The following is a 13,076-nucleotide window of genomic DNA, read 5'->3' as shown; positions in this document are numbered from 1 at the left end:
CCTGAGGTCATGTGGTTGCAGATTTAGAAGGAACTGAAATCAGAGTGTCACACCGACAGCCTACAACATTCTCACTTCCTCCCTGGCAGTAATGTTCATCCAAATGGCTGCATTCTCTGCTCTGTCTGGGCGGCTGTATTGATCAGTAGCTGTTACAAATCCTCGCTGGAGCTCTACAGCATCTCCCCTGGAGATCAAGCCAAGTGCACCCAAATAGCGGGTTTGCTTGTTAATAAACGAGTCAGTATATCAGGAATGACTATATCACCAACGGACTGAGTCACGCCTCCCCCACCCATACTAGTGGTTCTCAAACTTTGGGGCAGGCCTCCCAAAGGAGGCCTGGGAATATGTCAAGGGAGGCGCAAGAGCTGTGTGCTTTTTTAAAAGAGCACTGGCTGTCAGCCCCAGGTGGCTGGGGCTCATGCAGATGGGTCATGCATACCCGGGAGGTGTGTGAACCTCCCCCTTTTGGGGAGGTGAGCCCCTGGCTCCATCCCTTCTGCCCGAGGCCCCACCCCTAACCTTTCCACCCCTCTTCCCTGCCAGAGTCCTGAGAGCCCACCACTGCGGCCAGAGGAGTGCCAGCCAAACTGCCCCAAACCGCCAGGTGGCCTGCCCTAGCTGCACTGGCCGACCCGAGCACCAGCCGGCCTGCCCTGAGCACAGGTCTGACTCCGAGTACCGAGCCGACCCATGGGTCAACCTGAGCTGCCCCTGGGCGCCGGCCGGCCTGAGCCGCATGCTGGTCCGAGCCATCCCAGGCTGCCCCAAACCCCGAGTTCCAGCCGCTGGCCCGAGCTGAGCCCCCACCGCCTTTGGGGGAGAGGGGAAGCGAGGCCGGGGCCTCAGGGCAGAGCATGGGTGAGACCATGGCTTGGGTGAGAGGAGGCTTAGCCTCCGCTGCCCAATGATACCCACTGCCCATGAGGACAGCCGGAGCCCCGGCACCAAGGCTCGGGCTCTCCTCCCACCCCACCCCCAACCGATCCCTCATCTAGAGGTGGGGCTCTGGCTGTCAGCCCCTGGTGGCAGCAGCAGTGCAGAAGTAAGGGTGGCAATGGGGTGCTAAGTCGGCTATTCACTTTTCACATTGCCACCCTTACCTCTGCGCTGCTGCTGGCGCCACGCTGCCGTCAGAGCTGAGAGGCGGTATATGTACTTGGGCTGGGGGAGGCGTAAATGACTACAGACACAAAGATGAGGGGGCCAATCAAATAAGTTTGAGAACCACTGCTATAGGCTAACCTGGGACATATCTCTACTTGAGGGTGGTCAAAGTACCCAACCCCAGGAGGAGCTCTGAGCAGCTTTGCATTGCAGGCTAGGACAATGACTTCCAAAGCTGCAGGGACTCTCAGCCACGCTTTAAGGAGGTGCAGGATGGGATTCCCTCCACAGGGAGCCAGCTCTGTTGGTTCGTGCAGAAGGGGTCCAGAAAAGGTGCCATTAACCTCACCTCCTCTTTGCATGCTTCGCAGAGGCTGGCACCACTCCCCCTGCACTCCCTAAGCACAAGGGCTTTCCATACACAAGGGAAGTGCCTTACATCTCCCCAATTCCATGCAAACCTGTTTGCAGGGACTGGACACCATCACTCCCTCTGTGTTTAAAACCTGAGGCGGCACAGTTGAAAGAAAGGGTTAAGGTGAATCTTTTTTATGTGAAGTTAAATTTGCTACGCTCACTAACCATCATCAGTGTTGCCAACTCTCCCCATTTTATCATGAGTCATGTGATCTCTGTTTTTTCTTAATGCCTCAGCTCATGGAGTCACGTGATTTCATAAGAATCTCAGCTGTCATTCAAAAAACCTGAATCCAAACCTATGTTTCTAGCCATTATGGCTGAAGATAAAAGCATGAAAATGTGAAACCCAAAGCCTAAAAAAATTTAAAAGGAAAATAAAAAGAACCCAAACTATATCATTTTATAAAACTCTGATTAATTCTATGCCAAACTCACGATTTTGTGTGTCTGACTCATGATTTTTGAATGTCTGAGGTTGCCAATATTGGGATCTGCAAACCTGATCCCCCCCCATATGCTGTTTGAATACGTACTCCTCTAGCTTTTATTCACTTAACATATACAGATCCTACCATTAGAGCTGTTCTGTGCAGCTCTAATATTATTGTGGGCCAGCTACATATGTAGACTGGTGTTTCTGTTACACTCTTTGCATTATAGTGGCTTTATAACTTCGGTTTTAATTGGCAAAGAGCTGAAACTGGGTCTACAACATTCCAGTGATTAGATATCATTTTTTCCTCTCAGAAAGTCTGTTAAGCGGTTTTTTCTATGTAATGATGAACCTCTAATTTTGTTTTTACAGAGTTGCATGCTTTTTAAAAAAAATACAGTATAACAATTCTGATTTTCTAGATCCAACTGGTCTGCTTAGCTACTTTGGATACAGTTTGTTGAGCCTGAGTTGTGTTTTAGGTTGTGTATGTGTATATTTAGCTATTTTTGTATGTATGGAAGATATTGCTGCCTTTGAAGAATCAGTGCATGCTCCTAGGACACAATTAAGTATTTGGATAGCTGGGGTTACTTTCTGACTAAAATATTTATGATCACAAACTAAAAAAAATGATGCCAGCATCCACTAACCCATCTCTATCAGTCCCAGCTAACTACAAATCAAAAACAAATTATACACCAGAATAAAATATGTAAATACCATAACCCTGACCATAATCATATTTCCATTACAGGTGGCCGCACCATTTATTCTATGCATTTAACCCCCGGGTTTGCAAGTTGTCTGCAAACAGATTGTATTTTAACAAATTTGTTAAGTATTCAAAAAATTTTCAATAAATGGCTTTTACAAACACATTTCAGCACAGGATTACGTGAAGACAGCTCAAACTGAGTATTCAGCTGATTACTTAATATTTGGAATTTGCAAGAAGCTTTGTGTCTGGTCACCTAAATCACATCATATTGTTTACGTTCCTTGACTGGATGACTTAACTTTACACTTCCGCCAAGAGCCACTTGTATTTCTTGATTAAACAGATCTTTGTCAATGGGCCCCAAATTCAGTGATCAGAAATATTTATATGAAAGAAACAGTGGTAAGAATGTTCACAGACAGACAAAAATTAAGCAATGCAAAATAGGCCGAATTGAAAGCAGCGTTCTTGTTCAGTTTACTCACAAACAGGCCTTTAAAAAAAAACAAAACCCTGGTATTGCTTTGCTATCTTAGCACTTGAAGGGCCAGATTCTGATCTCAGTTACATCAGAATCTGTCCCTAGCTTGCAAATCTGAAAAGCCGTAACAAATTATTACAACAAAGTTGGTTTTATTGTCCTATTAACATTGGCCTTATTTAAATTCTTATGCTGCTGTGATTATTTTCCATTCCCAGATATCTAAACTGACCCATTTACTGTTTGGTCACTGGTTCTTGGAAGTGTTACCCAATCATATTCAGCCTTGTATCATACATTCCACCAAATACAAGGCTCTCCTTCATTCCCATGAACAAATGCCTGAGGCACTACCCTTAATTAGTATTATCAACATTTCTTACATGCTTTTGCACTTAGATTTTAACATTCAGCTAAACCATATGATGTCTCAAAACTTTTTCTTTTTCAGTAAATAAACTGAACTATGTTTTTCCTTCCTGTTTTTAGGGTGATTAAAGAGCGGCTGATTAATTCCAACCCAAAAAAATCCTTAAAAGAGTATCCAGATAGAAATAATTCTCTCTCTGTCATGCATGGGTTTATTTTAAATTATGAAGCGAAATGATGTGGCAGGCAGCAGCAATCTTCATTTTTGCAGACGGAGATTCTATCCTCTGTAAAACCCATGCAACCCCACTGATTTTGCAGGCCCTAAAAGTTTATTGGCTTCTGATTTGCCTACTGGAACTCTGAATTCTCTACTTTTGACTTCATAATCCTTGCCGCAGCCATTGAGCTGCATTGTAACAAACAAGTGAGATTTAACAACTGCAGCAGATGGAAAGTTATGATAAAAATGTCAAATAAAAAAATGCAGGATGGAAAGGCAAAAAATACAGTATTTCAGCAGAACTGTCTCTACAGACAAGATGTCCCAGGCTTTTCCGTAAGGTATCTATGGATCTTTAAAACCTCAAAGGGAGACCAAAATGTGGAACCAGTTGTTTCTTATTAAACACTAACATACATTTGAGAATTATGTATCTTGGGCATCTTGAGGAACGGTAAGTGCTATCCACAAAAGAGGTTCACAGCCTCTTTCTAGTGGAGACCCTCCCCCACACCTGATCCCCTCATTGCTATGGATGAGCTGAAGGAGAACCCAAGTCTCCATCACCAGATCCTGATACAATAGATGCCCCCTCCCCGTGTCCATTTTTTCCTTCTTTTCCTGCCTTCGATCTTTCTTCCTTTTCCTCTTGTTTTTTCTATTTCTCGTTGCGTGTGTATTCATAGACACATTTATTCCTTTTCTAGCTTGTTATTCTGTTGCGGCTTCCCTTCACTGTTCCCCGCTAACCAGAAGACTGCACACTGCTTGGAGTGGGAGAGTCCACTGGTGGATGGACAGAGCAGGGTTACATATGCCCTCAAAGCTGAGTGAGTGCTGCAGGAGAAGAGAAGCTTACACTAGTGGGATACAGCCTGAGCCTGAATTCTCTATATGTGACCTTGTCCGGTGGTCAACTGCATTACATAGCAAGGAGCGGGGATAGATGAAAGTGGCTTCCAAAGAGTAGCCCATCACATTATCCACTGCTGCGGGAGCTTGTTTCTGGTGGGAGTTGTGGGAGATCCAAGGTTAAGGAGCTTTCTCCATTGCTGTGGCCTCTCTCACCTGCCCTGGGCTCTCTTGTGCCATGCACCCTCCTCCATTTCTCCAGAAGGGAAACACTGATCTAAATTCCCTATATATTTTCTCTCTTTCTCCTTTTCCGATCATGCCTAAAGAAGGCCTCGTGACTGAAAGACCCCAAATCCACTTCTTTAGACCAGCTGACACCAATTCCCATCTTAAGTCAAACTGTGTATTGCATAGTTTGCCCAGCATTGTATAGCACGTTCATATTGTGCTTGGTGAATTATCCGTTGACATAACTAACTGATTGGTAGCTCTGCCCTAATGTCCCAGCAATGAACTGTAGCAACAGGAAGAGTCAGATGCTTGTCGGCCCTCCTGAAGAGCATGGCTAAGTAATTCACTCATGCCAGCTCCCTACAGTGCACGGTTATTTTTGTGACTATTTTTCTGTGTTCTCTCCCCCAAAGAAGGCACTCTACTGGATCCAGCAGTGTACTAGTTATTTCTCATGTTAAAATGTTCTCACTATATTTGCACTGTACCTGCAATCTATGAAAAATATTGTTAGAGTGAAAATGACAACAAGATAGAGAGAGCAGGGTGATGGAAATCAGTGTGAGGGCCACCATGGTAAGCAGCCCACGAAAACGTGGAGGTGTCACTGGAGGAAAAAGCACATAATTTCCCAGTTGCCACTATTCAGAACTGGGCACAAACAGTTATGCAGAGAGACAAAGCAAGCTATTATTGTAACAACCACTCCCGCATCTTACATGTTTCCTGTTCTTTGCTATAGGGCAACAGTAATAGCAGGAAAGACATAGTAAATTAAAACGGTATCAAACCTTATAGACTTGTCCATATGTCCCATTTCCAACTACTTGCACCAGTTCAAATATCCCTGCTGGATCCTGTAAAAAGTACAGTACATACTGTTATTCATGGCAACTCACTTTTCAAAGGGAGCACTACTGTTCACAAACAGAATGCAAAAAGTCCAACATGCTTTCTTGTAACAATTTATATTACAAATAGAGAGAATAATAAAACTAAATAGTAATACAATCATCATTAATAGTAAAATATGATGAACTTCTATTACAATTTTCAGCCATGCCGCTAAAAACAGTATATAAATCTTAGCCAATGAAAGTTCAAACACACCAATATCATACATAAATGCAGATGGGTAAACTGAAGTACACAGAAGTTACATGACTTGCCCATGGTCACATCAAAATTTAGTAGCAGAGGCAGGAATAGAACCAAGAAGTCCCAAGTCTAACCACTGCGCCTATCTAGAGGATGAATTTGGACGTCTCTCTTCTGTCATGAAATATTTAGGTTAGTGGTCTACAGAAAGAACGAACCAAAGTTACAAAACGACCTATAACTCATTTGTGTTTGATTTAGACCTATCCTTACCAAAACAATCATAATATCAAGTCTACGTCTAAAACGCACAGTGTCTCATTTTGAAAAGGTGGACTGGAAGACACAGGGAATAAAGAGCTTTTTGTCTCAACATCATGGGTTTGAATCCAGACTTGATTGCTGTTAACTACGACCAACTGCCATGTAACAGATGATCAAGGGCCTATGTGAAATAAGCTAGTACAATTCCTACTCATTTAGCATCCACTCCATTAAAACCCACCCTTGTCCACAAAGATGAAGTTGAGCTCTATCTTGTATCATTTCTCAAGTAGCAAGAGTACTCTGCAGAAGAGTATGGACAAGTAAACATCTACTCCTGCAACTCAGCATGTTAAGAAATCTCTTGTTTCAGTTAAAACTCACTTGAGAGATTTATATAAAACCATTAAGAACTCAAGAGACCAGTTTCTTGGTAGCTGACTGAGCAATTTATCACTCTAGTGCATTTCTTTGGAGGATATCATTGAGAAGTTTATATGAAATATTATTAATTCCGTGAATCCGTTTCTCACCATCTGTTTTAGCTATCTATCACGTCGGGTGATATCTTTGGGTACCACTGAGGGATGTGTTATAGAATCACATAATTCACTCAGAAGTCCAGTTTCTGTGACGCTGGCTAGAAAAGGCCGTCATTTATCACAGAAAAAAATGTTTATCTGGTTGAAGATTATTTGTTGAGTAATTTATTTTTTTTTGGCACAGAAACTGTCCACCTAGGGATTGATCCAACACACTTTGCTTGGGCAAATCCCCCCCTGAAATAAACAAGAGTTTTCTGCATCAACAAAATGCAGAATGTCCTGCAGAATGTCCTGATGAGCATGCAATAGATTTCATCGTGAGAACAATGTAACAGAGACTTCTCCAATTGCGTTACTGCGCAGTTATTCCAAAGTCAAATAGCTCCGGAAGTGGCAAAAGCACAAGTCCTCCTTATAGCCATGAACGTCTATTTTTATCTTGCTTGGATTCTCTGTGTTCCCTGACAGTAAATCTGAACACACTCATCTTCCGTCCTTTGTAGTTAGATGATTTTCAATTGTGTCCTTCCCAGATCTCCAACTGTCTGTAGATTTGTTCTATTTAACTAACAAGATGGAACCAGTTCAGACTGACTTTTCACTTATGCACATGCTTGGGTGAAAGGCACAAGGAAATATATTGAAATTAGCAGAGAAATTACACATTAGACACTAGGGCACAGTTTGAATTTATCCTTTCTTGATTTCGGTATCGATTCTGCAATTTCTTACGCATACCAAAATCAACGGAACTATTCATGTGCAAAAAGTTAGGAAAGCACATAAAAGGCTTTGAAGGAGTGGAGTCCTTGTATGGTGCTTCGTTTCCATTGGTCTGGGATCCAATTAGCTGTGCTCTTTCTTTCAATTATTTTAGAGCCAGCACTAAGCCGAAAATCAAATTAAGCCAAGGTCAAAGTCAGGAGCAAAGAATGGGCCTGGCAGCTATAGGCAGTCCACACTGTTGCCTGGACACTTCCTGGAACACCCCCTTGGGTTTATATAGGACAGGGAGCCAATCAGGAGCCATGAAGCTGGTGCCTGTCAGACCCCTTGAGGCGGGACTTCCTATGGTCCATGCCCACAGTGGGTCATGGGCAGCTGAGCAGCAAGCTGGTTACAGCAGCGGCTGACTGGCAACATGGAGATGCCAACAGCCTGGCAGCTCTGCAGGCCTGGGTTCTAGACTCATGGGGCCTTATAGTTGGGCGGCATAAGTGCTACCCCCAGTGCTGAGCTGTGGTTGCTAGGCAGTCCAATCAAATGTTCAGACACCCTCCCTGGAATTCTTCCGCATTAGAGCGCCTTTGTGGAATGTGCACTATAGCAGTGTTTCTTGCAGCCAGCAGGGGCTTTTCTTGCAGCCACAGCCTCCTGGGAGGTGGTGGTGGTAGGGAGATAAGCCGTGGCTCTTCCCCCAGAGTCCCCAGCAGTGTCTGGGCCCTGCTCCTCCCCTCCCATGGAGACCTAAAAAGCTGCAGGAGCAGGCGGCCAGCAAATTCCCCACCTTTCTGGGGGCGGTAAGGTCAGGCTTCAGCCCTGGGGTGGCAGGCTCCAGCCACGGGGCTTTGGGCTCCATTCCCCAGCCATGCGGTGGCAGACTCAGGCCCAGAGCTCACCCGCCATCCCCCCCCCCAAATCACTGCTGGCCCCCGCTGCGTCCCCCAGTGCCCCGTCACCCCCGGCCTCCACTGCCTTCCTACCCACCTCCCCATTCAGGACTTAATTTGTCCCCAGGCTGAGTAAATCTGCTGTTAAAAGTGATATTTGTTGGTATACTAATATCACTTTTCACAGCAGACTTAGTAGCTAGCAAGTCTTTAAAGAAAAGCAACCAAAAAACACAAGAAAAAAAGACAGCAAAGAACCCTGTGGCACTTTAGAGACTAACAGACATATTGGAGCATGAGCTTTCGTGGGTGAATACCTACTTTGTTGGATGCATTACAGATCCAGACTAACACGGCTACCCCTCTGATACCAGGAAAAAAAGACAACATGCAAAGCACCTTATTTGTGTTTCTATTCTGTTTAGGTCCAGTAAAGAATAGAGACAACTGTACATTATTTTTATTATTGAGTCTGACAAAAAAACAACAACCCAACTCTACATAAGTAAATTACCATGATTTGGGCATGTCTGTGTGCATATTTATTTGTTTTCCCCTAAGTATTTTAAGAAAAATTGTCAGAGCGGCACCAGCAAGTGTTGGTGGCTGCCCTCTGAGGCCACCCAAAATTTTGTTGTGTGAACCCCTGCACTACAGAATCCTAGAGCAATTCCCCCACCCGTGGATCTTTCTCTGGAAGATGGCGGTGATAAATTAGCAGCTGTGATTGGCACACAACAATGCGGATGAAAAGAAGTTTAATTTCTCAGTAAGTTCATGCACCCAATACCTCCTCAATGGTAAAATTAGCTCTGCCTATAGTAGGGTGAGAGGAAAGAAGTCCTCTGTTTATGCAAATATAACCTATGTAGGGTTTATCTGCCTCAAAACCAGCTTTATCAACCCATTTGGCCCACTGCTCCGCACCGTCTCCAGATCTGTTTGTGAAAGTGTTGAGCACATTAGGAAAAACCTACGCAGCTAGCTACTGGCTTCCACCATTTAACTGAATGCCAACAGCAGATCAGATATAGCAAAAAACCCTGTCTACCACCTTTAGTAGCCAATTCAATTTTCACGTCTCAAGTCTCCAAAGAAATGACTGTAGCCAATATGCTTGACCATCTCTCTTCTTTTAATCAATGCACAGTATTAAACCGGGCCTTGCTGGTGTCACAAATGCTGGGATCTGTGTACTGTCCTTGTCTGGTTGGACATGAGCACTGCATCCTCAGCTGGCACATTATGATCAAGTCCTCACACTGGGCCAAGTTCTTAATTATCTCAGCGGTAGGAATCATCTTTGATGTAGTGCTTCCTCTCAGTGAACATTTAAAAACTCCGCAGCCCGTATAACCCTTCACCACCTACCCACTGCCAAGTTGCTACATTTCCTTTGACCAATGCCAAAATTCTGACCCAAACATTCATCACTTTGAGGTTAATTACTGTAATGCCCTGTACCATATGCTGGTCTTCTTGCTTTCCTTTATCATCTGCAGAGTGTTCAAAAGGCAACAGCAAGACTGCTGACCTGGATGCCACCTGGGCAACAGATTACCCATCTACAGGGAGGCATGCCAAATGCTGCACACAACAGGATACCAACTGAAATACACTTTTCATGGCTTCTGCAGCCAGGCAAGAGAAAAGAGTTTGCAGCTCTGATTTTTCTGCTGGGCCTCTGTCCCTCTTTACAGGAACAAAAAAATCAAAAGGCATTTTAGCCCTCTGTTTGCCCTTATGAAACGAGCAACCCTGGAAAGTCGGTAACATAAATTTACACCGTTAGATCACCAGGGCAGCACGGGGTAACCACCTGGTTTGGACGCTGAAGAGCAGCAGAACTCCACCCTGACGCTCCCTAAACTTTTGGAATGTATGGGCCAGACCACTCCTTCCCATGGGAGGAGGGGGCCCGGGAGGAGGACATCTCTGTGAGGATCCCCTCATACTATCCCACTGGAGGGGGTGGGGCTAACACACAGGGAACTAATGCCATCTGCCTGGAGGCCATGTGCCTCTGCACTGGTTCTGCCCTCAATCGGCTGCCTCCCTCACAGCCATGGCCAAAGCTATCGCATTGTTCATGGCTGACGCAGGGAGAGGGCTTTGCAAAATAGGTACTATGACCCCAGATCAAATTTGTTTTCCCCTCCACTCATAATTTCCATGGGGCTGGAAATTTGCTGGCCTCAGCCTGCCTTCACTCTTGCCTCCTGCATGGACCCAAGACTGCAGCCTCTGCTGGGTCTGGGGAGTGGGGACCATGCTGTGGAGGTAGCTGAACACTGTCTTACATGTGGATCAAGGGGGCACTTTGGGACTCTTTAGTGTTTCCCTATTGAGGTCTAGACCTGCAGTATTCAGGATCTCTGGGGTAAAACCCTGTGGGAGATTTGCTGGCTTTGACACTGAAAGCCAGCAGGCTGCTTTACAAAGCTATTCTCCTTCCTGCTCACACAGGATTCTTACTTTAACAAGATAAGACACATCCACTTAACTTCATCACTTTATCTTACTCGTCCAAGCGTAGCTACGTTTCAGGTTGAATTCTGGCTTTCCTGGCCATGACCGGGTCAGTGGGTCCTGTGCCATCATTGCAATCCCTACGATACTGCAGGCCTTTTATTCTTCCTGCCTATTGTGTTTGGAACCCCCGCCATATGATTTCTGTGCAGGGTTTTCCAAACCCTCTTTTAAAGTCATTTTTAGAAAATATCTTGCTTTGGTTTCCCTGTTTGAGGTTGAAAGCACTTCGCCACAGTTTTACTAGTTTTTTCCCCTCCCTGGATCGGAAGAGTGCATTAGAAGAATAGCTGTGGCTGGACTGGCATGATATTTCCACTCATCTTTTAAAAAATCTAAGCTGGCCACCTAAGTTGCAACCATGTTAACTCTTTGTGGGCATGAAATATGACCAGGATTGTTTTTAAGGAGACAGAGCTGGTTTACATTAAAACCCTGGAAGTTGCAAGAGCAGGCACAATGCTAGTATTTATAGTCAGCCATATTCATGTCAGCTTTGTTGGCCTTGCAAAAACAGGACACACACATAGACACACTTCATCATAGGGGCCCTATTTACCACACCCACCTTCTCCCCACACCTTTGCAGGATTAAAGTAATTCTAATTGAAGGGAATAGGAGTTAGTTACTGGGGAAGGAGAAGGGGACAGTGATGAGACTGAAATGAAATAAAATAAAATACCATCTCTGGCCCTTAAAATCCTGTTTATTTTATGCCTGTGAGTTGACGTGACTACAGTTATTGCAGCAGTAAGGTGAGGAGCATTCAGTCCTACAGGGTGTGTATGTGAGTGCTTGGGGCTAAATTCTCTGCGGGTGGAACTGGGCACAGCTTCATTGACTTCAATAGAGTTTCACCCTCTTGCACCACCAGAACATGTGGCCCTTTGTGTGCATTTTAGAGATATTTACACAGATGGGATGAAATCCTGTTTGTCTTACTCTGCAAGGAGTCCAGTCCCCCTAAAGGCCAGTCATGCAAGGAAGACTGGGGCCATGGCTACACTTGCAAATTTGCAGCGCTGCAGCAGTGGGCCCACAGTTTGCACAGCCCAGGACATCTTTACATAGCTTTAAGAAGCTTGCAGGCAACCTAAATAGTGACACCTACCTTTAAAAGGTCAGGCATCAGCTATTTTGTCCTTAAAGATGCACCTCACAGACTCCACCTAGCCGCTCCTTTGGCAATAGTCAGCAGTGACTTGTACTCATCAGGGGGAAAAAATTATCTCCCAACTAAAACTAAACCTTTGTAAAGCTGGGAATCCTTTGCCAATCCCAGCTTAAAACCAGATGCTGTAACATCAAGGATCGGCCAGAATAATACAGAGGTAGAAAACACATTGGGTGGGTGGGTGAAGGGCAGCAGCCGAGAGAGGCTGAAAATCGCTTTCTAAACACCTCAGCTCTGACACTGAAGCGCACCATTACCCTGCCCAGAAAAACAACAGCCCCGGGAATGACTGAAGCAGCCTTGAGGCTTCTCATCCAGAGAGGAGGAGGAGGCAGCAAGCTGAAACCAGAAGCAACAGGCGACCGGGCACGAGCAAGCCTGGGGTCGGCTCCTGGCTCTGCGAATGCAGGGGCACGGACCTGGCTGGGGGAGACAAGCCCAGCTCAGCACGGCTCGGCTCGGCTCGGGTCACACTGGCCGGGCATGGACCGGGACAGCCAAAGCAGACGTGCGTTGGTTCAACCCAGGTCAGGCAGGGCAGAGGGCTCCAGCCCGGCCAGATGTGCAGGAGCTCCGCTCCCTCCATGTCCCAGCCCTGGCTGAAGCCAGAGGTGCCACTTACCCTGAGCGCAGCCAGGTCGATGTTGTCCAGGCTCTTAGCCGTGTAGTCCCGAGCCATGATCCGGGGTCCCGGGAATTTCCCCCGGCTGCAGTCAGTGGCTGTGCAGGAGAAGCCCCCGCTGGTGCAGGCGTTTCTCTCTCTCGCTGCACGAGCCCAGGGGAGGTAATTGACTGATTTTTGCAGAGCTAACGGTCTCGACCTGGCTCAGCCCTTGTCAGCGGGTCCGTCCATGGCTGCGAGCTGTCTGTCTGTGTGACAAACACAGGAAGCTTGACATGCAAGCAGCAGGCACCGCCGGGAAATCCTCCCCAGTCAGAGGGCGAGGAAACAGCCCCGGAGCCGAGTTTCTTTGAAGAAAAACAACTTTTGCAGAGACATTTCCTCGGGAAA

General features: G+C 45.8%; 1 protein-coding gene across 3 annotated transcripts in view; it reads right to left on the bottom strand.

Annotated features, from left to right (window-relative positions):
* NRK (Nik related kinase) overlaps positions 1–13,011 on the bottom strand; it is a 129,726-nt gene extending 116,715 nt beyond the window's left edge. For 2 of the 3 annotated variants that reach the window (XM_039489753.1, XM_039489755.1), the window contains exons 1-2: positions 12,687–13,011; positions 5,635–5,700 (exon numbers count right to left, since the gene is read on the bottom strand). In XM_039489753.1, the coding sequence (XP_039345687.1) occupies positions 5,635–5,700; positions 12,687–12,743 (123 nt within the window). In that variant the 5' untranslated portion in view covers positions 12,744–13,011. The remainder of the gene's footprint in view (positions 1–5,634; positions 5,701–12,686) is intronic. The other variant, XM_039489754.1, reaches the window with a different exon arrangement.
* Positions 13,012–13,076: the final 65 nt, after the last annotated feature.

Source organism: Mauremys reevesii, linkage group 9 (genome assembly GCF_016161935.1).
Source record: "Mauremys reevesii isolate NIE-2019 linkage group 9, ASM1616193v1, whole genome shotgun sequence".
NCBI lineage: Eukaryota > Metazoa > Chordata > Testudines > Geoemydidae > Mauremys > Mauremys reevesii.
The sequence above is the reverse complement of the archived record's forward strand: the minus strand, read 5'-3'. Positions and strand labels throughout refer to the sequence as shown.